At 40.7% G+C, this 21,171-nt stretch overlaps 1 protein-coding gene across 4 annotated transcripts in view; it reads right to left on the bottom strand.

Annotated features, from left to right (window-relative positions):
- Positions 1-21,171, bottom strand: part of LOC129718794 (uncharacterized) — a 346,046-nt gene that overhangs the window by 234,106 nt on the left and 90,769 nt on the right. For all 4 annotated transcript variants that reach the window (XM_055669874.1, XM_055669875.1, XM_055669878.1 and 1 more), the window contains exon 3: positions 8,576-8,678. In XM_055669874.1, the coding sequence (XP_055525849.1) occupies positions 8,576-8,593 (18 nt within the window). In that variant the 5' untranslated portion in view covers positions 8,594-8,678. The remainder of the gene's footprint in view (positions 1-8,575; positions 8,679-21,171) is intronic.

The raw sequence follows: 21,171 nt of genomic DNA, 5'->3' as shown, positions 1-21,171 counted from the left end.
GTAGTATAATGTGCGTGGTTTCAATAGCATTGTATTGTGTATATCTGTCTCAAATCAGCAAATTTAAACAATGTTGTTCTCTATTGAAATAAACCATGCACACCTGTGCGCGGCCCCAAAGGCATTGTTAATGTTTCTTGGTCTAAACTGGTACCAAATATAAATAAGCTAATTGTGCTTCTCTAGTCAGCCGGCTGAATATAGAATAAACCGAAGATAGCTAAATAAAGACGGGTGGGAGTTATATGTATGATCGCATCACTTATCAAAGTGAATCCTGATCCAATGACCCCTCCCCTACTAACAAAAACCTCTTTCCTGTGATATTTGTGGAGATGCAGAGTTTAACACGGTTTGCAAAAAGCAAAAGCTCACACCAACACGTCACTTAACACGCCAGCCATCCTCGACAGTGCCTACAAATCACAAGTTTTGCAAGTGTTGTAGATGTGCCACATCGCAACTACAACCAACACGGTCCATCGGAATGACACCGACAACCTAAGCTGTGCGTACGCAAATCTCCTACTCTCGATCAGAGATCGAAGAGAGATGAGGAATGCGTCGTCAAAACAGACTAGAACCGAACACACAACTTCAAATAACATCCCCCCAACCCCCCCCAACACAAACAGAAACACAACCCCCTCATCGTACACAATCTTTTGCGGGAATCAGTTGAACCCAAATAGCAGCTGCTAATTAGCACAATAAAACAATCCAATAAAGTGTTAGAGTAAAAAACATAAAAAAGTGAGAATAGAGCTAGAGTAGATGTTTCAGACGCAGTGCAATTCCTCCCTTTCGAACCTGACTTCCACACGTAGGATATTTTCTGTAACTGTACAAGCTGATTAGTGTCGAGTGAGTTTTTCCTGTTTTTTTGTTAGCTAAATGTAATTTATGTCCGATTTTCTATGTTTTTATGTAATGGAATAAATTTTTAAAATAGGCCCAGATGAAGATCCCAACCAACCGGATCGAAACGTCGGCGATGACCCCATAGAGATCAGCGCTGTTTTTATTGAGACTGCTAAGCCGAAACAAAATCAAGGTCACACTAACATTTCTTTCCTCTTCCCACCTGATTGCAAGGACGTGACCGGCGTTGTTATTGATTCTTCAAAGTATTCAATCACTAAAACTTGTACAATAAGAATGTTCGGTTACTCCCAACCCCATTCAGTTGATTCACTGTGCATTTTTACTGATTTGGATCATTCACAAAGAGCAACCATTGATATGTGCAGTCAGTCAAACTAAGGTAGATGCCTGAAAGTATGAATGATCTGTTTGGATGACTTCATGCGGTGAATGGTTGTAGAAAGGAGCGACACGTCTGTGCAAGCGCTGTAATGTTTTTGTAATAACGTGTTTCAATTCATGAATTCAGCCGCTGAAAGGAGCACAACATCAACTGTTGATATGTCATGGATTAGTCTCATGAATATTCGTCACTTTTTCTGGAAAGACAATATAACGGACATTTTCCACATGTTTTTCGAATCTATTTTTATTATTATTTTGCCTACGTTGATAATTTAAAAATTTTAGCTAAGGAAGGCAGTCAACTGAGATCTTTTAAGTAACTAATTTCCCTTGAAAAAGACCACCAAAACGGCCGAAACGTCGGGCAATTAACCTAGATTGTCATGTTCTTCTTCTTGAAACAAAAAAGAAGTGACAAAACCAGTAAATAAAAAAACATCTGCATAACTATTACCAGTCGTTAAAATAATCTATCTTCTAAACATATAAAAATGCAGCTCTGTCTGTCTGTCTGTCTGATTCATATAGGCTTGGAAACTACTGAACCGATCGGCGTGAAATTTTGTATACAGGGGTTTTGGGGGCCGGAAAAAGTGACTAAGATACTTCGAGACCCCTCTCTCTTCTGGAAGGGAGGGGTCCCATACAAATGAAACACAAACTTCTGCACATCTCGAAAACCAACCAAGCAAATGGAAGCAAATTCGGCATGTGAATGTTTTAGGGGTAACCAATATGTCCATAATGGTTCGACACCCCTTTCTCTTTTATAAGGGAGGGGTCCCATACAAATGAAACTCAAATTCCGCATAGCTAGAGAACCAATCAAGCAAATATAACCAAATTTGGCAAGTGAATGTTTTTAGGTGTAACAAACATGTCCATAATGTTTCGACACCTTTCCTTCTTCTGGCATGTTGTCACTACCCTCCAAGTAGGGTAGCTTCCCGAAAAACTTCAGCAGCACGAGACCTGGACTTAGTCACAAGGCCGGCGCGCTACTTGGCAAACTGGAGGGATTTCGCGGCCGCACAGACCACGTTCCAGATGGTGGGGTCGTCGCACATCCTCCGGACTAGATTGTCCGGAGTAGTGCCAGGCCCGCTCACAGCCATCATGTTGCTCCTCGCTCTTGCGAAACGGGGGCATTCGAAGAAGACATGCTCAGCAGTCTCCTCCTCCTCCACGCACTCGGGACACATGGGGGACACCGCGTGTCCGGACCTGTGCAGATATTGCCTGAAACAACCATGGCCTGACAGGATTTGTGTCAGGTGGAAGTTCACTTCACCATGTCGTCTCCCGACCCAGCCGGATATCTCCGGTATGAGTCGGTGCGTCCATCTGCCCTTTGTGGAGTTGGACCATTCCCGCTGCCAGCGGAGAATCGAGAATGACCTTCTGGTACCTCGTATGCCCCTTGTGTCACGTTGGTCGAAACACTCTCTGTCCTCCTTGATGGCGATGCTAATAGGCATCATGCCGGACAAGACACAGATTGCATCGTATGACACCGTACGATACGCACTCGCAACTCTCAGGCACATGAGCCTGTAGGTGCTTTCCAGTTTACCACGGTAACTGTTAGTACCTAGCGCTCTGGACCACACTGGCCCACCATACCTAACTATGGACGAAACCACGCTGGCAAGAAGTCTTCGCTTGCTGCCATAAACCGCTGAGCTATTGGACATCATACGAGATAGTGCTGCAATAGCCGATGAGGCCCTCTTACAGGCATAGTCGACGTGACTCCCAAACGTGAGCTTGTCGTCCACCATAACCCTCAAGAGCTTCAGGGATCGCTTCGAGGTGATGGTGCAGTCTCCGACTCTGACCACCGCCTGTTGCTCCGATTTACGGTTGTTCACAACCGTGACCTCCGTCTTATGATGCGCGAGCTCCAGTTTCCTGGAGCGCATCCAGTCCTCGACCTTGCGTATACAGTGCGCGGCCGTCAACTCGACCTCCTCGATAGACTCGCCGTAAACCTCCAGCGTTATGTCGTCTGCAAAGCCGACGATCACAACCCCTACAGGGAACTTGAGTTTCAACACTCCGTCATACATGACATTCCACAACACCGGGCCCAGGATAGAACCTTGCGGGACTCCTGCGGTAATTGGGGCGCACTTCTGACCCTCCTCCGTGTCGTAAACAAGTATTCGATTCTGGAAATAATTTTCCAGAATCTTGTACAGCGACACCGGTACATGGATGCTCCTGAGCGCGAGCGCTATTGAGTCCTAACTGGCACTATTGAACGCATTCTTCACGTCGAGCGTAACGATTGCGCAGTAGCGTATTCCCCTTCTCTTGCGCTGGATTGCTACCTCCGCCGTCTTGATGACGGAAGAGATTGCGTCCAGCGTGGACCTGCCCTTCCGGAAGCCGAACTGGTTACTTGCCAGACCGTGTACACCCTCCGTGTACCTCACCAGTCTGTTGAGGATGATCCTCTCAAGCACCTTGCCCGCGGTGTCCAGCAGGCAGATAGGCCTATATGCCGATGGGTCCCCTGGCGGTTTCCCAGCCTTCGGCAATAAGACCAGTCTCTGCCGCTTCCACCTGTCCGGAAAGAGACAGTCATCCAGGCACCTCTGCATGACTGCCCTGAACAGCCCGGGGGCCGTTTTTATCGCCAGCCTGATCGCCAGGTTAGGGATACCATCCGGTCCTGGTGCCTTGCTCACCTTCATGGATTTGGCGATCACGATGAGTTCCTCATTCGTAACCCTTGCCTCCTCCCCTGCCTCGACACGGCTGTCGTCGCTCACGGATTGGATGCTCGGCAGGTTGGCCGACCATCTCTGGTCTATGTCTGAGATACTGGAACGTCGGACGTGAGACTCGACCGCCGGAGGCCAAGGACTTGGCTCGTGGCGTGGAAAGAGTCCCTCGATGATACGCTCCAGCATCGCTGGTGATCGCTCTGCAGGCGCCAGCGCGCCTTTAGTCTTGGCCATTACGATCCTGTAGGCGTCACCCCACGGATTTGTATTGGCACTCGCACATAGCCTATCGAAGCAGGCCCTCTTGCTGGCCTTTATCGCACTCTTTAGCATCGATCTTGCCGAACTGAATGCTGCGCGGCGCTCTGTCCTCTCTTCTTCGTTTCGCGCACGCTGCATCCTCCGTCTTGCACGGAGGCACGCACTGCGAAGGTCGGGTGGTGTGTAGGCGACCTGAAAAGGTGTTCCAGGCAAGGGTCTTCTCAGGCGCTTCCTTCGTTGGCGTGGATCGGTTGGCGACGGACGATACCGACTTCTGCCGAACCGAGAAGGGAATCCTCTCCTTTACGGTTAGGGCCGTTGCCCGAGAGCTCGTTGGTCTTTTACGGTTAGACGTAAACAACTTAATGCTGCCTAGGCCGAAGCGGGTGCCGAGTGCTATCGCGATCGCCAATCGCAAATTCGCCAGGTTCAGAGGTATTTTACGGTGGCGGATGAATTAATCACTTATTTCCGTGGTTACCTGAATAATTCTTATGATTGTCCTCTTTTACTCCTCGGTTTCTCCGGTTCAACAATCTTTTACCACCAATTACCTTTTTTTTAAAAAAAAACTCGCACCTCTTTATCACTCGCTCACCTGAATTCGAATGCGCTGTTGGCGCGTACTCGATAGCCGCCAATGCTCGTAGTTCAAATTTGGTATGGCGGCTAGTCGACCAATTTCGCCCCGTATGCGACAGCCCATCGATTTTGTGTAAGAGTTGAACTGTGAAAGCTTGGTACGTTACATGAAAAATAGGTGAGCGTTTACTAGGTACATTTCATACAATTAAAAAAACACTTGATTTTACTGTAACGATCGGTTGCAATGTCTCCAAATACCATTTCGAAATCCAAGATGGCGACTTCCGGTTTCAGAAAATCAGCGGCAAATCACCCAAATGCCACCCAATATGGGTATTTCCGGAATTTTTATAATGCACTGAAGCTACAAATAAACCTCATACAACATTTTGAATTTGTAAAATGGCGACTTCCGGTACCTGGGAAACAGTCGAAAATGACCAAATACCACCTAATATTAGTGTTTCTTTAACCAGAATGACGCTCAGAGGCCAAAAACTGTTTTCTAATAACATTTTGAAATCCAAGATGGCGACATCCGGTTTCAGAAAAACAGCGGCAGATGACCAAATGCCACCCAATATGGGTATTTCCGGAATTGTCATGACGCACTGAAGCCACAAATCGACCTCAGACAACAATTGTAAGATGGCGTCTTCCGGTGTCCGGAAAACAGCCTAAAGTCATAAAATACCACCCAATATGAATATCTCCGGAACCAGAATGATGCAAGGAGCTAAAAATTGACCTCAGACACCAGTTTGAACAGTAAATTTGCAACTTCTGGGAATCAGGCGAAAAAAACGAATACTACTATATATGGATATGTCCGTAATCCAAATGATGTAAAGAAGCCAAGCATTGACCCTGGACACCATTTTGGATTCAAAGATGACCTCTTTCAGTTCTTGGAAAACAACGAAAATAACTGAAATGCACCCAATATATTTCCGGAATAGACGTGATGTACAAAAGCCAAAAGTCGAGGATGTTGTCATTCTGATGAAACCAATCATTTCAAACGATATAAACAAATTGCAAGGAATCAATGAATTTGAAATGTTTAAAATTATTAAATTAAACACTAAAATCAGCGGGACGAAGTTTGCCGGGTCAGCTAGTAATACATAAAATTAAACTGTATTTGGCGTATTTAAATTGGAAGAATTTTGAGTTGAGTTGCGCGAAACCGACGATATTCCCTTTTCCTTTTGCTTGTGAAAATTTTTTTCTTTCCTATTTCAGTGTTTGGCTAAGCTTTTCTTGTTTTGAAAGAAAAAAAAATTCAAATAAAGCTTTCGAAAAAACTTAATATACATTTTAACGTAGGACTACGTCTATCTGGAAGTTGGGTACTTGAATTTGAAAATCTAGTAATTCAACCAGGGAAAATCAGGGAAAAACGGTCAGGTTTTGAGCACTTATATATCAGTCATTTATTTCCAGAATTTCGAGGTTTTGGCATCAACCGATCAGAAATTTTTTTACGGTTAAATTTATGTAACAAAAACAACCTTTTGTTTGAGATACACCGTTGAAAAATTGGTTAATAGCATCGATTATCTAAATCATACTGAGCAGCTGATCACCACCTACCTTCCCAAGCACAGCCTAACGGATACAACCGATCTGACTTTGTAAACGATTTGTTGTTGATGTTGTTGTCACTTTCTGTTTCCGATGCTTTTTTACTTCCCTTGCAATTCTCTTCTCTTCATAACTCCTCCCTCTTTCCAACTAACTGACAAAACCTTGATATAAAAGGTATATTCGAACATTTCACCCCATCATATTCATTCCAAAACCGTACCGGTGGCGTACGGACGCTAGGTACTAGCCGTTGAAAGGAGGAAAGACAAAATAGTACCGGTCATATCCGGTGCCAGGTTTCACCCGTAATGCTGGTGGCTGTTAGTAGTACATGGCTACTGCAAAAGTATTAAAATGGCTGGAATTCTGGCCGGAATAACAACAAGAACAACAAGAACAAGAATCATCGGCAACTGGTACCTTTTGATGCCTCAAAGTGTTGTAATTGAAGTGGCTAGTTGATTTTTCTCTTTTACAAAACGTTGATGATAGCGTGGAAAGCCTTGTAAAGAAGCATATTTTTTTGGTGTTCATTTTTCGACAGCGGCCGCTCCAGTGAATCGTTCTGGTCTCAAATATCGAAAAAGTTCGTATTTGCTGTTTACTAAGAAAGGGAGAATCTACCGAATTCGTTAATTCAAATGTTTGTCTTGTCATTACAAGCTACGAACAAATGCTTTCCTAATTCGAATATCTGCGAAGTGGAGATGCCAACATAATAAGGTTTTATGCATATATTTTATTTATATTAATTATTGTTAAAAACGCTCTAATCTCTCAGCAAATAAAAATGCACTGTTAGATAAAAAATATAGAAAAATACCGTAGTCTTACGTCATGCGGTCTTGTTTTTGATACTACTCTCCTACTTTTTTTGTTTTATGAAAAAAAATTAGGGTGCATATTTTTAAAAAGCCAAAACTGTTATCTACAACTTTGCCGAAGACGTCATATGGATCAAACAAGCCGTTCAGGTTCTAAGCATATTTGTATTCACCAGCATCTTTTTTTCATACGCTCTTTTCACAAATCAGCCGTGACAAAAAAAAAACAATTATTGTTTGCAAAATGTATATCTTCACATATGTGCAAAGTTCCAGCTAAATTTAAAATGACAGTTTAAAAAAGAATTTAAAATTTGAACATATTTTATGAAATTGCTCACTTGGTAAAGCATGTCCAGCACTTAGAGCGGTGCGTGCTTCATCAAGCCGAGCCGATGACGAGTATCAAGCAATTGATGTTTGATGCTCGTCTACCGCTCGACACGCAACGAATGAAGAACAGCGAATATCTCTTTCATGGTGCCTTTTTTCATAGTTACATAAAGCGTTCGGTGTGGTTTTATTAACGTTCTGACATTTCTGCTTAAGATATGTCATATTTAAATAAGAAAAAAAGTCTTGCTGTATGTAACCGAGTCTAAAATTGAATATAATCGAGTCCTACTTGGAGATGAATATTTGACATATTTTATCTGAGTTTGAAAATAAAATTTTTCTTTTCGTTCTCACAAATAATGTTGCCGTAAAGTTGAAGCTAATGTTATATACAAATTGTAGATTTTCTCTCTATGATGAAATGTAATTAAATTTAAATTCAATTAATTATCCTCCATCTGAACTTTGTTTTAGGTGTTATAAATAAGACCTTTTATTCTTCATACAACATTTATTTGATTTGAAATTTCTGCGAAATGGATTGGATTGATTCCGATAATTCCTTATGATACTGTAAAAACATAACGTAAATCAAAGCGTGTTTACGAAGCACTCGGATTACCACGGCCCAAGGTAATCCGACTAATGATGAAAAGGTGCACAGGTCGACTATAATCCATTCCAGGTATAATTCATCATTCAAGCTTGGAAACGCGAAATTCACGATCATCCCCCATTAGTCCATTATCTCCGGTTAATAATCATATTACACAATCCGGCCGAACTCGTCAACTCATCGGCAAATGCGGATACTGCTCGAAATATGTGAAAAAAAAAAACTCCTCAGCATAATCTCCCCTCACAGACGAAACGGCCGCAATTATCTGACGCACAATAAACGCACATAATCATTGCGGCTTACTACGATCGAATCGCACCACTGGACTATTATTACTGGCGAAATAAATCCCAACTCACCGAATTTACTGCGGCCATCTTGCGGTCCAACAATGACGCTCTGCAATACTGAATCCAAGGTGGTGGCGATGCTATGAATGATAACAGCTAGTAGGATACCGCACTAAGGGAAACAAAAAAGGAGAAAAAGAGAATAAATTAGTGCGTGTTTAATATCAATACAGTTGCGTTCAAATGACTTTGAATCAAATGACGCAATTACCGCCTCATTACGGGATAATATTTTTCCATTCCCACACCACCATCGCTGATGGTCAATTTGCAGAACCACTGCGCTGATGGCGGCTAATTGGAATATACATCGCCTGTTTTGCATTGCAAAAAGAAAAACAAAACGGAAAACTGAAACACGATCTCGCTAGCTGAACCGTCGTCGTCGTCGGCCATCATCGGTGCCGCTCCGCTAATGATGCCAATTATGCGAGAGGGCGAGATTGCCAAAGGTCAGCTAATAATCCACGGCTGCTGTACTGGCCCCGTCGTTGTCTGTCGTTGTCATGGAAGCGAATTACGGCGGAGGACAAAACAGCAGTAAAAATTCTGTTCTCATTACTGACATTTAGAATTTTACGGTGCATGTTTTTTACTGTGTCAAACAACTTCATTGAAGTGTGTATGTTGTGAAATGGTAATCCAAGTAAGATCTTGACATTGGTTCGAGTTCGAAGTGTGAGAAATGTTTGCTCTCCGATACCACCGGAGCGCTACCAATAAATCTGTTTCTGTCTGCTGGAATCCCAGCTTACGCATCCCACGGCTTAGCACCAAGCGTGGTCAGGTCGGGCAAAGTTCCATTCGGCTTAAAAATAGGTGAAAGAAACACCAGAAAATTTTGATTAATGTGCCTGTTTACGCTATGCCGAATATTTAATGGTCTGCGGAAATTTTAAACAGTACTAATGAGCTGTAAATGTAACCGAAACTGACTCGGATTGATTACCACCAGTCGTCGTCAATCCCGATTCCGGGAAGTGTCCATCCAATCAACAGATTTTATTTGTTGACTATTCCATTGAAAGCCAATTGAGACGTTAAATTGCACCAAATCCAAGAAATCAAAATCAATACCCGACACCAAAAAGTAACCGCAAAAGCCTCGGAAGTGTTGCAAACCCTCAGACAAGGGTTTTGAAGCAGGTTTTTTTCAACAACCTGTTCAGTACAGAAGAAGAAGCAAAGAAAAAACCACTTCGTCACTCTGAAAAGCTCTCGGACGCTGGGAAACAAACTATTGAAACCACAAAAGTCATGTTTGCACGCTGCCCACTAATACTTCCTTCCTGTTTCGTCCGCCGACACCACTGCTACCAGCCATCAACTCAGACGTGAAAATGGCGAAACGTCGGATAAAAGAAATGATGAACTAGGAGTGTTTAATATTTGTGAATCATTCGGGAGTTTGGCGGCGGCGGCGGCGGCGGCGGCGGCGAATTTACGATTTGTTACTGTTGAGGCAACAAACCGCCAGCACCGGTAGCTGTTTGTTTGTGTCTGTGTGTGGGTGTGTGTGTGTTTGTGCAGTGCATACAAGAGCTCTCTTCCGTTATGAAGAATGGTTTGTTGCGGTGCCGCGATTTTTTTTTTCTCGTTCCCTTCATCCCCGACTCTAGTAAATACTCGAGCTCAAGTGTCGGACTCGTGAAAAGGATTATCTCATCATGATTTTTTTTCTTTTTTTCTCTTGCATCTCATCACCTGCTGGCGCTGCTTCTGGTGCAGTGCAACGGTGCAACGTTTGCCGTACACAGCAGCTCAAATTTTCTTAAACATAAACAGAAAATACAATTTTCTGAATTTTTACGCTTTCTAATCGCATTTATTTTTGCACTTTTGTTTTCAAAAATCAGCTACGGCTTCGTCACATTTCCAAATGTAGAGAATTTATTTCGCCGCTTGAAGCAGTAGAATTTATTTAGAAATTTTCTCAGAAAACTCGCTCAGTTATTTGCCTTCGGTAAACTGAACCACTGAAAGCGCTTGAAACACAAACAAAGAGGTAAAATAAAGGACTTCTTTCAACCGCTTGCAGCAGCGGCAGAAGAAGCACTCCCAACTGGGGAATCGGTGGAATGAAAAATTCAAAATTAATTCAAATTTCGAAATTTACTTATTTCCACTTTACCCTTTCGGTCGAACATAACTGGATGCGGATCCGAGCGAAAACTTTTCACCGTACGTAAAAAATACGCGACGAGTCCACATTTAATCACAGGAGGAGGGTGCGCAAAAACTTTTTCCTGCTGCTTTGATGAGATGCACCCTAACCCCATCCGGCCGCACCGGCTGCCAATCCAAATATCTCATTAAAATGAAAAGCTCTTCTGGTGGTGACAGAAACGAATCGCACATATACAACCGCAGGCGTTCGTTCTGTTCATTCTAAATTAGCCATGATGCAGCAGCACGGCGGGCAATGTTGCCAGTAAAACTGTTGTTTCATCACGATAGATAACATACTTCAAACCGATTTGCATGGAAACGCTGCCACTCGTCAATATCAAAGCCAACACTATTAACCGGTGCTGGCGTCAGTTAGAGCGAATTATAAACCATTTCGATCTCTCTACAGTCGACACAAAAAAAAAACCCGGCTTGGCATTATAGACATTAGAGCAAATAATTAATGAGAATACTATAATTAGAGGCACATATCGTTCCTCTGTACATGTTGCGGTTGAAATTTAATTCAGTGAGAGAATGAAATGATAAACCCATACCCATCACCCCCGATGATGACGCATCCCGTCGCAACGCTTTGATTTGAATACACGGTTGTGTGCGAATTTGGCAGAGCCGTCCTTTTTGACTCCTCCCAACCAACCCATTCAGTTCTATCATCCCATCAGCAGCAGCAGCAGCAGCAACATCATCATCAATAAGGGATAAGGGATTCATCAACGTAATTGCAAAGCGGAAACTCTCTAATTCCGCGCCTCAGACGGCCGGGCGTCTCCGTCGTACCTCGCACCGCGAGCAACCATTCAGTGGAGGCGCATTATATTCTTTGTAATGAGGAGGCGGATAAATCGATTCGAAAGTTTGAATTTTCCACTGAATTTGTCACTCGTTCAGTGCTTTCTGGAAGCAATCGTCGTCAAATTTTTAAACAACTTTCATTGATGATGCATGATAGGTATGCGTGTAGACATGTGCAAGGCTGTGAGGTGTGAAATTGTTAGATTGTTTTCATTTTCACATTATAAACCTCAGTAATTTGAAGGGTTGATTATTATTTTGTGGAAACTGGTCTTTGGACATTTGTGATTGTAGTTATGAAAGAACCCCTGAGAATGATGATCCAACAATAATTGAACTTGGGCAAAGCAATAAGTCATTTCTAAAGATAGAAAAAGTGACTGAAGTTGATTTCAAATTGTGCTCAGAATGGTGAATTAACCTAGAAGGATAAAATAATGTTCCCAAAATGAGTAGAAAATAGTGAAATCGCTTTTCATGCACCTTTGTAGCACAGTTATAATATAATTACGCAGAAAATGTGAATGTCTTCAAGAATCTTTAAGAACATATAACAATAAATGAACGGCATTGATGAAGTTAGCAAGAATACGAAGAAATTTTTCGCAGATAACATTTAAAGATTTTTTCAAATTTTTATTTTTGTTGAAATTTCAATATTTAGGCGGACTTTGAGTGAGTAAACACGATTTTTAAGTTGAGTTGATATTCCGAACATGTTTTCGCGATGATTCGTTGAAATGTTATTATTTTGATTATGTCTCGAAGAATATATGATCGTGTTTTGATGCCATATTTTTAACTTGTGGCAGATTTTGGTGAGTTTTTAATAGTCTTGAAATAATGATTTTTCCTGCTTTCGATAGTTTTACCTTTTGAATGTAAGTTATGATTAGAGTAACTATTTTCATGAGTGACGTGTGTGTCATATGATATAATGTGTAAAACACAGAGGACTGAGAAGCCGTCTGTTGATTACACATGTAAACACGAAAGATTCCATTTGAGTGGTGCAAATTTATAAAAAAAAGTTGTGTTACGAGCTGTTTTGATCTAATTTTCTTAGTTTTGGGAATTGCAATTTGTCGAAACGGAAACTGCAGAAACTCGGAAACAACAGAACCTAAAAAAACTCTTGAATAATTGTGGCTTGCGGGGTGAACAACAATTGCAGAAAATCTGTTGGCGATTGTCACAGAAATCAAACCAATTGGAAAACTCAGATCCTTTCGTACAAGATTCACCATAATATAATAAAAGGCGAAAAATTGTTACTTCAATGATAAAGATAACAATTGGATTACAGAAGAACATATTCTATTACACTGAAAATATATTTTAGTTTATTCCACGAAAACGTGTATATTAAATACAAAAACCTTCTGTTGTTTTCTGCAACGAAACCAATGCGTAATAAATGTGAAGGTACTTTCGCCAGAACTGTCAAAGTACGTACGTATACGTAACGAAAGGTTTAAAAAATGAACTGCATAATGTAAATAGTACGAAAAATTAGTAAGCCTACGCAATAACATATACATTATACGAAATCAAAAATAACAGAACACAAAAATTTCGTTCAAGTAAATATTCGTGCTTTCGGATTTTGTTCGTTGTTATCCACGTTCGTACGAAAGTACATTTGGGAATTGTACAAATTATGCGTAATGTTGCAATTCTATTCGTTAACTTGCAATACGAATATTCTATATAATCAACAAAAGTGCTGTACAATCCACAAATTCAAAAAATTCAATGTATACGAAACGTGCGTGCAGGGAATAACGAAAACATACTTTCAGTGTAGAGAAAACCATTAGACGCTTATTATTATATTTATTTATTTCGTCAATCATAGTAGACTACATCTTAAAAACTATTGCTAACATCACAAATATAGTTATGTAATTCTAGTGTTCAATATTTTTCTAAGAGCATTTCGTGACATCGTTAAATCAATAACTTCACAATATTTATTGTAAAGACTCATCATACTATTAACTGGCCCGGCCATGGCATATTCTGTTCTATAAGAATTTAATACGAAAATTTTTCGCGTTCTTAATGAGCGTGTAGGAGCATAAAAGTTGAGTTTTCCAAGCAGATTTTCCGAACTTATGCGTTGTGAAACTAAATCGTTGACAAGAGTTACCGAAGCAATTTCTCTTCTTTTTTCAAGCGTTTCTATATTAATAAGCATGCAACGCGATTCATAACAAGGGAGAGGAAATGAATTCCAACCTAGTTTTTTTAGTGCATATAACAAAAACTGTTTTTGTACGGATTCGATTCTATTGGAATGGACGTCTTGATAAGGCGACCAAACAACACTACAGTATTCTAAAATTGATCTAACATATGTAACAAAGAGAGTTTTTATAGTGTACGGGTCTACGAAATGATAACTGAACCTTTTTATAAAACTTAGCATACTGTTGGCTCTATTGATGATCGTATTGTAGTGATCAATGAATGTTAACTTAGAATCCATAATTACTCCTAAATCCCTAATTTGATAACACCTTTCTACAACTTGATGTGCAAGAGTGCAACTGGCATGTTCAGGATTTCTTTTTCTTGTGTAGGATATAATATTACATTTTGTTACGTTGAGATCAAGAAGACTTTTTTTACACCAAATGTAGAAAATGTCAACCTCTTGTTGGAATTGTTGGATGTCTAATTTGTGTTTTATTTCCATGTACAGTTTCATGTCATCGGCATATATCAATACTTTGAGACGATTCAACACAAGGGTAACGTCATTAACAAATAAAATGCATTGAAGGCGTGGTCACGCAGTTTTGAGAAAGAGAAACGAAACAAAACACCTTCGATACTACTGAGTGATTGTCATTAGCACCAAAAGAAAAGTTTGTGCTTTCTCTATGCGAAAATGACTCTGGTTCTTAAATAAACTAATTTGCGTATTGATATTTGACCTATAGCGATGTTCAAGTGGGCACAAAGGAATAATTGAATCGGAAAATCACTTAATTTAGCAGTGAAAATTCTTGAAATGAGGATTATATCTTGCTGCGACAAACTGTTTATAGGCAGCACTATCGTTTATCTTTGATGCCCTAGTCGTTATTGTAAAAATGATTGTTGAGAAATACATGAATACATGAAATTTTCAGACTAGTAGTAGTTGCGAAAATTATCATAACTCTTGTTTTAAAGCATTTATAGTTCTGAAAAGAACCGATGCCATAATCTTCAGCTAGAAATGCGTGCTACAGAACGCTGATTATCGCACAACCGGTAGCATTGAATATTTTGTTTGGCTGCGCATAATGAAATTTGCTCTCCGCTGTGCCCTCCGGAAGTTGTGCCAACAAAATATTCTGCAGCATAAAATGGTGCCTATTGCTGCCCTACGCAAAACAAAGGTATGTAGCTATCGTTTCTTAAAGTCGCGTACCTCTAACAGCCATACTCCACTCGCTACCGTGTGACTAACAAGAATAAAGCTGAATTTTCTGCACGCTGTCTTTTGTGCCGAGTTGAGCGTAGATTTTTGCATTAAAGGCGTGGCCACGCAGTCTCGAGAAAGAGAAACGAAACAAAACACTTTGTTGAGTCAGAATATGAAGGCAGTGGAATTCATTCCGTCCATGTTATTGTTATATGTGCTCGGGAACTTTTCACCTATTTCCACCATTAAGCAGTGAAGCAACAATGTTAAACATTATATTAAAAAATTATCACACATTTTATCTATCCACCGACACATAAATGACTTAAGTGCAACAAGTCGTTCGCTTGCGATAATCGTTTGAAATCTGACGCAACATTTGCCTGTTTTATTTTCAATTTTACAAAATTTAATCTAGTATAGAAAATAAAGACTTGGTCTTACGTCAAAAATTTGAAAAACTTTGTTAATACGTTTTGAAGACACAAGGTTCATGTGCTACTTGGTAACAAAACTGAATTTCATGATAGTTTGTTTTGCAATAGTTTTGTTTCGAAAACAATTTTTTTGCGTACTTTTACCCCTTACTACTCTACTAAATTTATTTTTCTTCGATTTATTTTAACACTGGCTTAATACATTGGAGCAATTCTCATTGAAAGCGTCATGAGGTCTTTAAAAAGGATATTCAGCAAGAAGTTGGCTGTCAGTGCGTCCGGATAAAATGTTCGTAAAAAAGACGATGTCGTTTATCTTGTGTCGTGAGTTTATCATGTCAAGGCTCACCAAAGAGCACAAATCCTGATAGAGAGGTTCTTCTCCATTCCACCCGAGATTCCTAAGAGCAAACTTAACGAATTTTTTCTGGACTGCTTCGATTCGCTGTCACGTAGTAACGTCGCCAAACGACCCTTGCGAAATCGAGTTTGCTTCTAACAAGTCCTTTGTAGATTGCTAATATTGCGTGAGGATCATCAAGGTCTCGGCTATACCTCCTGGGGAGAGAAAAAAGTTTCAAGCTATCCACGATTACTTTGTCAATGTATTTCGTGAAAGACAGCGTACATCGCGAACATATTCAGTCTACAACACATCGCTGTAAAGAAGAATGACAGAGCTTGAAGTACAATAAAATTGGCCGCCAACTATAAAATATGTTTTTGAGCAAGTTCGCAACCACCGATTTTACATTTGACACCACCATTGGAAAGCTGAAAAAAAAATGGTTTAAAATACATTAAAAAAAACGCGTTCACCTTGCCATTTGGATTTCTTTTCGAAATCGAGCTTCGAATAGTTCAACGCATGACGCGCGGCCAATGTCAATGCAATATGCTAAGCCTGTGGTTCGTCACTGTGTGTAGTTCCACTTCACTATGGGACGTTTTCATACAAGCAGGCGGACAAAAATATTTTCATCATTTTTTCTATACTTCGGGTATTTTTTCTACTTGTTATGAACAAAACATGTTACTTAGGATCATTTGCGACTATATAACAGTCAAACTTTGATAGAGGGGAGTAATTTTTGGTATAAAAACAGGAAATAAAACATGGATTCGTTCGGAATCCAGCACTTCTCCCTTTCAGAGGCTGCCCCACCATTTCCAATAGGCTTTTGACAACCTCTAATGTGTAGGGAACATGTGTGTCAAGTTTGGTGAATATCGATCAACGCGTCCTAGAGTTAAATATAAGCAAAAAAACGTTTTTTCTAATGTGCTTCAATTCTGCTCCAAAAAGCAGAGATTGATCACTTGCCAAAAAAGTTATATCGTTTGGTCGCAGGTAATCGCAACTAAACTCTTTTGAAATTGTTAGTGGACACCTGAAACTTGAATAAAAACAGGGACTTAGCCATCAGGTCCAACTTTTGAATCTACCGTTCAACGTAAACATTACATTTCTATCGCGCAGCACGGGTAGATCTGTACCTACGAACTTAATTGAGTTTACTTCATCTTATCTACGCAACAGTGAGCAAGGTCTTCAAATCGATACCATCTATACGAGCCTGGAGGCTGCTTTTGGTCGGGGTGATCATGAAATACTTTGTGCCAAATACAAGTTTATAGAGCCACATCAAAGATGCATATACGTAACCGTAAGATTGCTTTGGAGTTGGGCATGTCGCAATCTATTTACTTCAGTAAAAACTCCGGTGTTCCTCAAGGCAGTATACTTTGGCCGTTGCTTTTTTCGTTGTTTATCAGTGATGTTACTAAAGTTTTACCCCCTGGCACACGATTGCTATACACGAGTGATACCAAAATGAAGATAACTTTTGCAGAGTTTTCCCGTAAGCCAACGTGGAGCGATAAACCCGGCGAGTACTTACTGTGTGAAATTTTGTCGCACTTCTGCATACACTGGGGGCTCCAAAAGTCACAGGACTGGTTTAAAAGTTATAATAGTCTCAGGGCAATTATATGGAGCTTTAGGGCAACTTTTTTTTTCTATTTATATCGTGACCATTTCGAAGCACAATATTTGTTTTAAAAAAATAGACCAACCACCCTGAGCTAGTTACAGAAAATTGTTCTGAATCAATCAACTTGATAGCTACCAACTTTTTCACATAGTTGCCTGAAATTGGTTGATTTAAAACTTGTATGTACGAAGAATGTAAACAATTATTTCTGCGAATAAAAAGTTAGTTTTTTTATTTCGCTGATTTTAGCACCACCCTATTTTTTGCAATTTAATAAAGGACTAACTATAAGAACATTTGTTAGAAGGAAATATGGCTCTAAAACCACAAAATTGTAATCTTCGCAGACGAATAGTGAGAAGTTAGTAGATATGTTCGATGAAATTCGTCATCTAATTCGTAGCACGTTGCGGGAATGTAACCAACCTAAGCCTGTAAACACAGTCGAAACAGTTGGAGGATTGGATCTCCTCAGTTCAATTTACAAATTTAATTGAATTCGTAAATTACTCACTGAATACAATGAATAATGGGAACCATCTTGAAGCTCACCATTCAGACTTTAGCACAGCATTTGATCGTATTGACATACCAATGCTACTTTTAAAACTGCAAAAAATATATATTCAACAAACAGGCAACAAATAATTAAATTTAATGGAAAGAAGTCAAATGCCATTCAAGTTACTTTAGGTGTTCCCCAAGGCTCCCACTTAGGACCACTTCTTTTTATTTTGTACGTAAACGACATTTCCATCATCCTCAAAAAGATAACAGTACTAATATCTACCGACGGGATGAAGCTGATTTTGGAAATGAAAAATCAAGAAGACATAAATGTATTTCAGAATGAAATCCACACAGCTTACATCGAGAAACTTTGAAAAAGAAAATATCAAACGATAGGTTTTCCTGGGTCTGAAACCCACCCAAATGGCAAAAAACGACTTGTATCATACGTTTCTCATGATTATTGTTATATAAAGTACAGTTTGATGTTTTTTCTTATCTGATTCATTATATTCAATTTGTGGTAAAAAAAAATCATAAAACCATTTAGGTTTTAAACTTGCAAATCTTTCAAAAAATTTGATTTTACGGACAACTCTATGACAAAAAGTGTCACCCTAAGGGCAAACCAAACAAAAAAAAATACGGGTCCAAATTTTCAATAGAAGCAACTAGTGCGGTTCTTTGAAATGAGAAATCAAAATTCGGAAAGATGATAAGAGTGAAGAAGTGGGAACAATAAAAATGTTTGAAATGTTCATAAACTCAGTAGATAGTATGAGTAGGTCTAGCAGTTGATTAAAAACAGAGCGTAATTTAATTCTGTGTAAATCACAGTAACAATAAGCAGAGCACGATTCCATTCAACTTTTGTACAAAATTTTCAACCTTAAGATGCCGAAAACAGTTCAAAATCAATGCCAATTAAAAAAGCCCCATAAACGAAATTAAATTCATCCCTCGGTTCATTCGGCAATTTTGCCACGCGCTCCGGGATGCGACGGAAATGAAGGAAAGCAGCACAGTCAGCAGCACTGCTGAGCTAAAATGGGTCATCGGAATCAATAAAACCTCGGCTGATCGGTTGGCAAAATGGACTCCGATCCAATCAGCGTGCGACACGGAAGCTGACGCCGGCCTCTAGTGGAATCGCAAGCATCCTAATTGCCGATCCTTGCGGAAGCCAGTGTCCCAGCCTTGCATATTTGGGAGCGGGCACGGAATAGGCACGACGGGAAGTAGAACGAGGAAGAGAGAAAGTAAATACACAATCATCTTCTGCTGCTAGGGCTGCTTGCCTGCCGGTTCCAGAATGCGGGGTGCGAGTTAGGATGTGCCAGAAGTTTTGCAGAATCGATTTTGCTTCCGGTTCAAATTTGTTTGTTTTGCTGTTTGCTCTGCTCAACCAGTATTATATTGTATTATTTAGAAGTCGTTTGGAACCGACGCTCGAAATTTCAGAGCGGTGGCCTTGAAAGTGGGAAGCAGTGCCACCCTAAACAAGCCAGTGTGAGTTACCTTCCGTAGACAGGTTAGCAAGCCAGTAGCAGCCACTAGCAGAGAGCTGAGTAGAACATAAACAATTTAAAAATATGTTTCCATAATCTCATAAATTAATATTCTATTGATTCAATTATTTTTCCACCGCTGCCCGGGCGTTGTTGATGTTGTTGTTGTTGTTATTGTGGTTGTTGCATGTGCCCTTCATGATTCGGTTCAACCATTATGTGCTATTCGTTCCTGTTACCGACGCGGATGAAATTTTCCCAGCTGTCCCGACGTTGTCCTCCTGGGCGGAGAAGGTAGAAACCATAAGCGCTGTTCATGGAATGAATAATCAAATCCCCCTTGTATTGGAATGAAAAATGTTGCTCTACATTCAGGAGCTGTGGTTTTAGATCGAATGAAATGCGATGAATTATTTAAATTTCGTCTTCCATTCAATGTATGGTGGGTTTTTGTACCATGAATTAATGGGAGTAGCAGTCCCTCGAAAAAGCATTTAGTCTCCAGACAATTAGCAGCAGACGTTCCCGGCAAGCAGTTCGACCCACATGACGACGGTTCTGAAAAGGTTCATAGAACTACTCACGAAAAGAAGAAAAAAAACACCAACAAATTAAAACACTGACGAAAACAGCTATAAAACAGAACAAAACTTATTCCCAAACTCGGACTCCACTCGGTTTTAATTCTCTCTCGAGTCGCGCCAATTGCCTCCACAGACAACGGACAGGAGATCACAGCTAAGTATACTTGGAACGAGTCATTCGGTCCCAAAACTTCTTATCTCTGCTGGCAAGCCGCCGGACACCAACCCGGACCGCCCCAGTCTGGGGACCTGCCTCGGAACTAATGCTTTCCAAACTAATGGAAACAGTTGCTGGCTGTTGTTGTTATTGTTGTTGCCCGATAGTAAAACTTTGTCCACCACTTCTAATAAAAACTCATAAAAAAAGACAATCCCGCATACAACCTCCCTCGGCGTTGATTTTGAGCTGGAGGATGGAGAAAAAAAAAACAATTACCAGCACTTACTTATCTCAAAAGTCGCAGCAGCCCCCGTCACAGGGTGGACCATTACTGCAGGACAGCACAGCAAAAAGCGAGAGAAAACTAAGAAAACTTTTTCCCTCGTTTCCACTCCGCTGACCAATGAGGAGGACACACATCCAACTCATCACAGCAAAACGTCCGTTCCGTCTAGGTCCGCAATGGTGGTGGGTCTTCCCTGGAGCCGCACAGCTCGTTACGGCGGCACCCGTTTCTTAGTAGCACTTCAATTTACTGCAGAAAAAAACAGAAAACAAGATGGGGAGGAGGATCACAGTTAAAGTGGACGCTGCACGGAGGTTGTACTTTTCCTCTTGCACCACATGGTGCAGCGGCAGGTCCATTTGATCTGTGCCTTTGTGGTACCGAGTGTACCGTCGCATACATGACCGGGAGAGGTTTTCCCAGCCAAAGTGGGCCAGCGCATGAAAAGTGGCACAAAACACTCACCGAGTGGCGAGGAAAAGTTCTCAAGGGTTGATTTCCTTTTTAATTTTCATCACCCAGGCAACTTTCACTTTGCACATCAAGTAGGATTTGCTGTTGGTGGTGGTGATGGTGAACGGAGCTTGCTTTCGTTCGGACCGTCGTCATCATTGGTGTCTGCTTAATGGCAACCCGACGTTGACCGACGCTAATAAGCAAGACTAATCGAGAACAATATACTAAGCATGTTCGTGTGAAATTGTGTTGAACGCAGCATGATTA

Source organism: Wyeomyia smithii, chromosome 1 (genome assembly GCF_029784165.1).
Source record: "Wyeomyia smithii strain HCP4-BCI-WySm-NY-G18 chromosome 1, ASM2978416v1, whole genome shotgun sequence".
Taxonomy (NCBI): domain Eukaryota; kingdom Metazoa; phylum Arthropoda; class Insecta; order Diptera; family Culicidae; genus Wyeomyia; species Wyeomyia smithii.
Note: the sequence above shows the minus strand (reverse complement) of the source record. Positions and strands in the feature narration are given on the sequence as shown.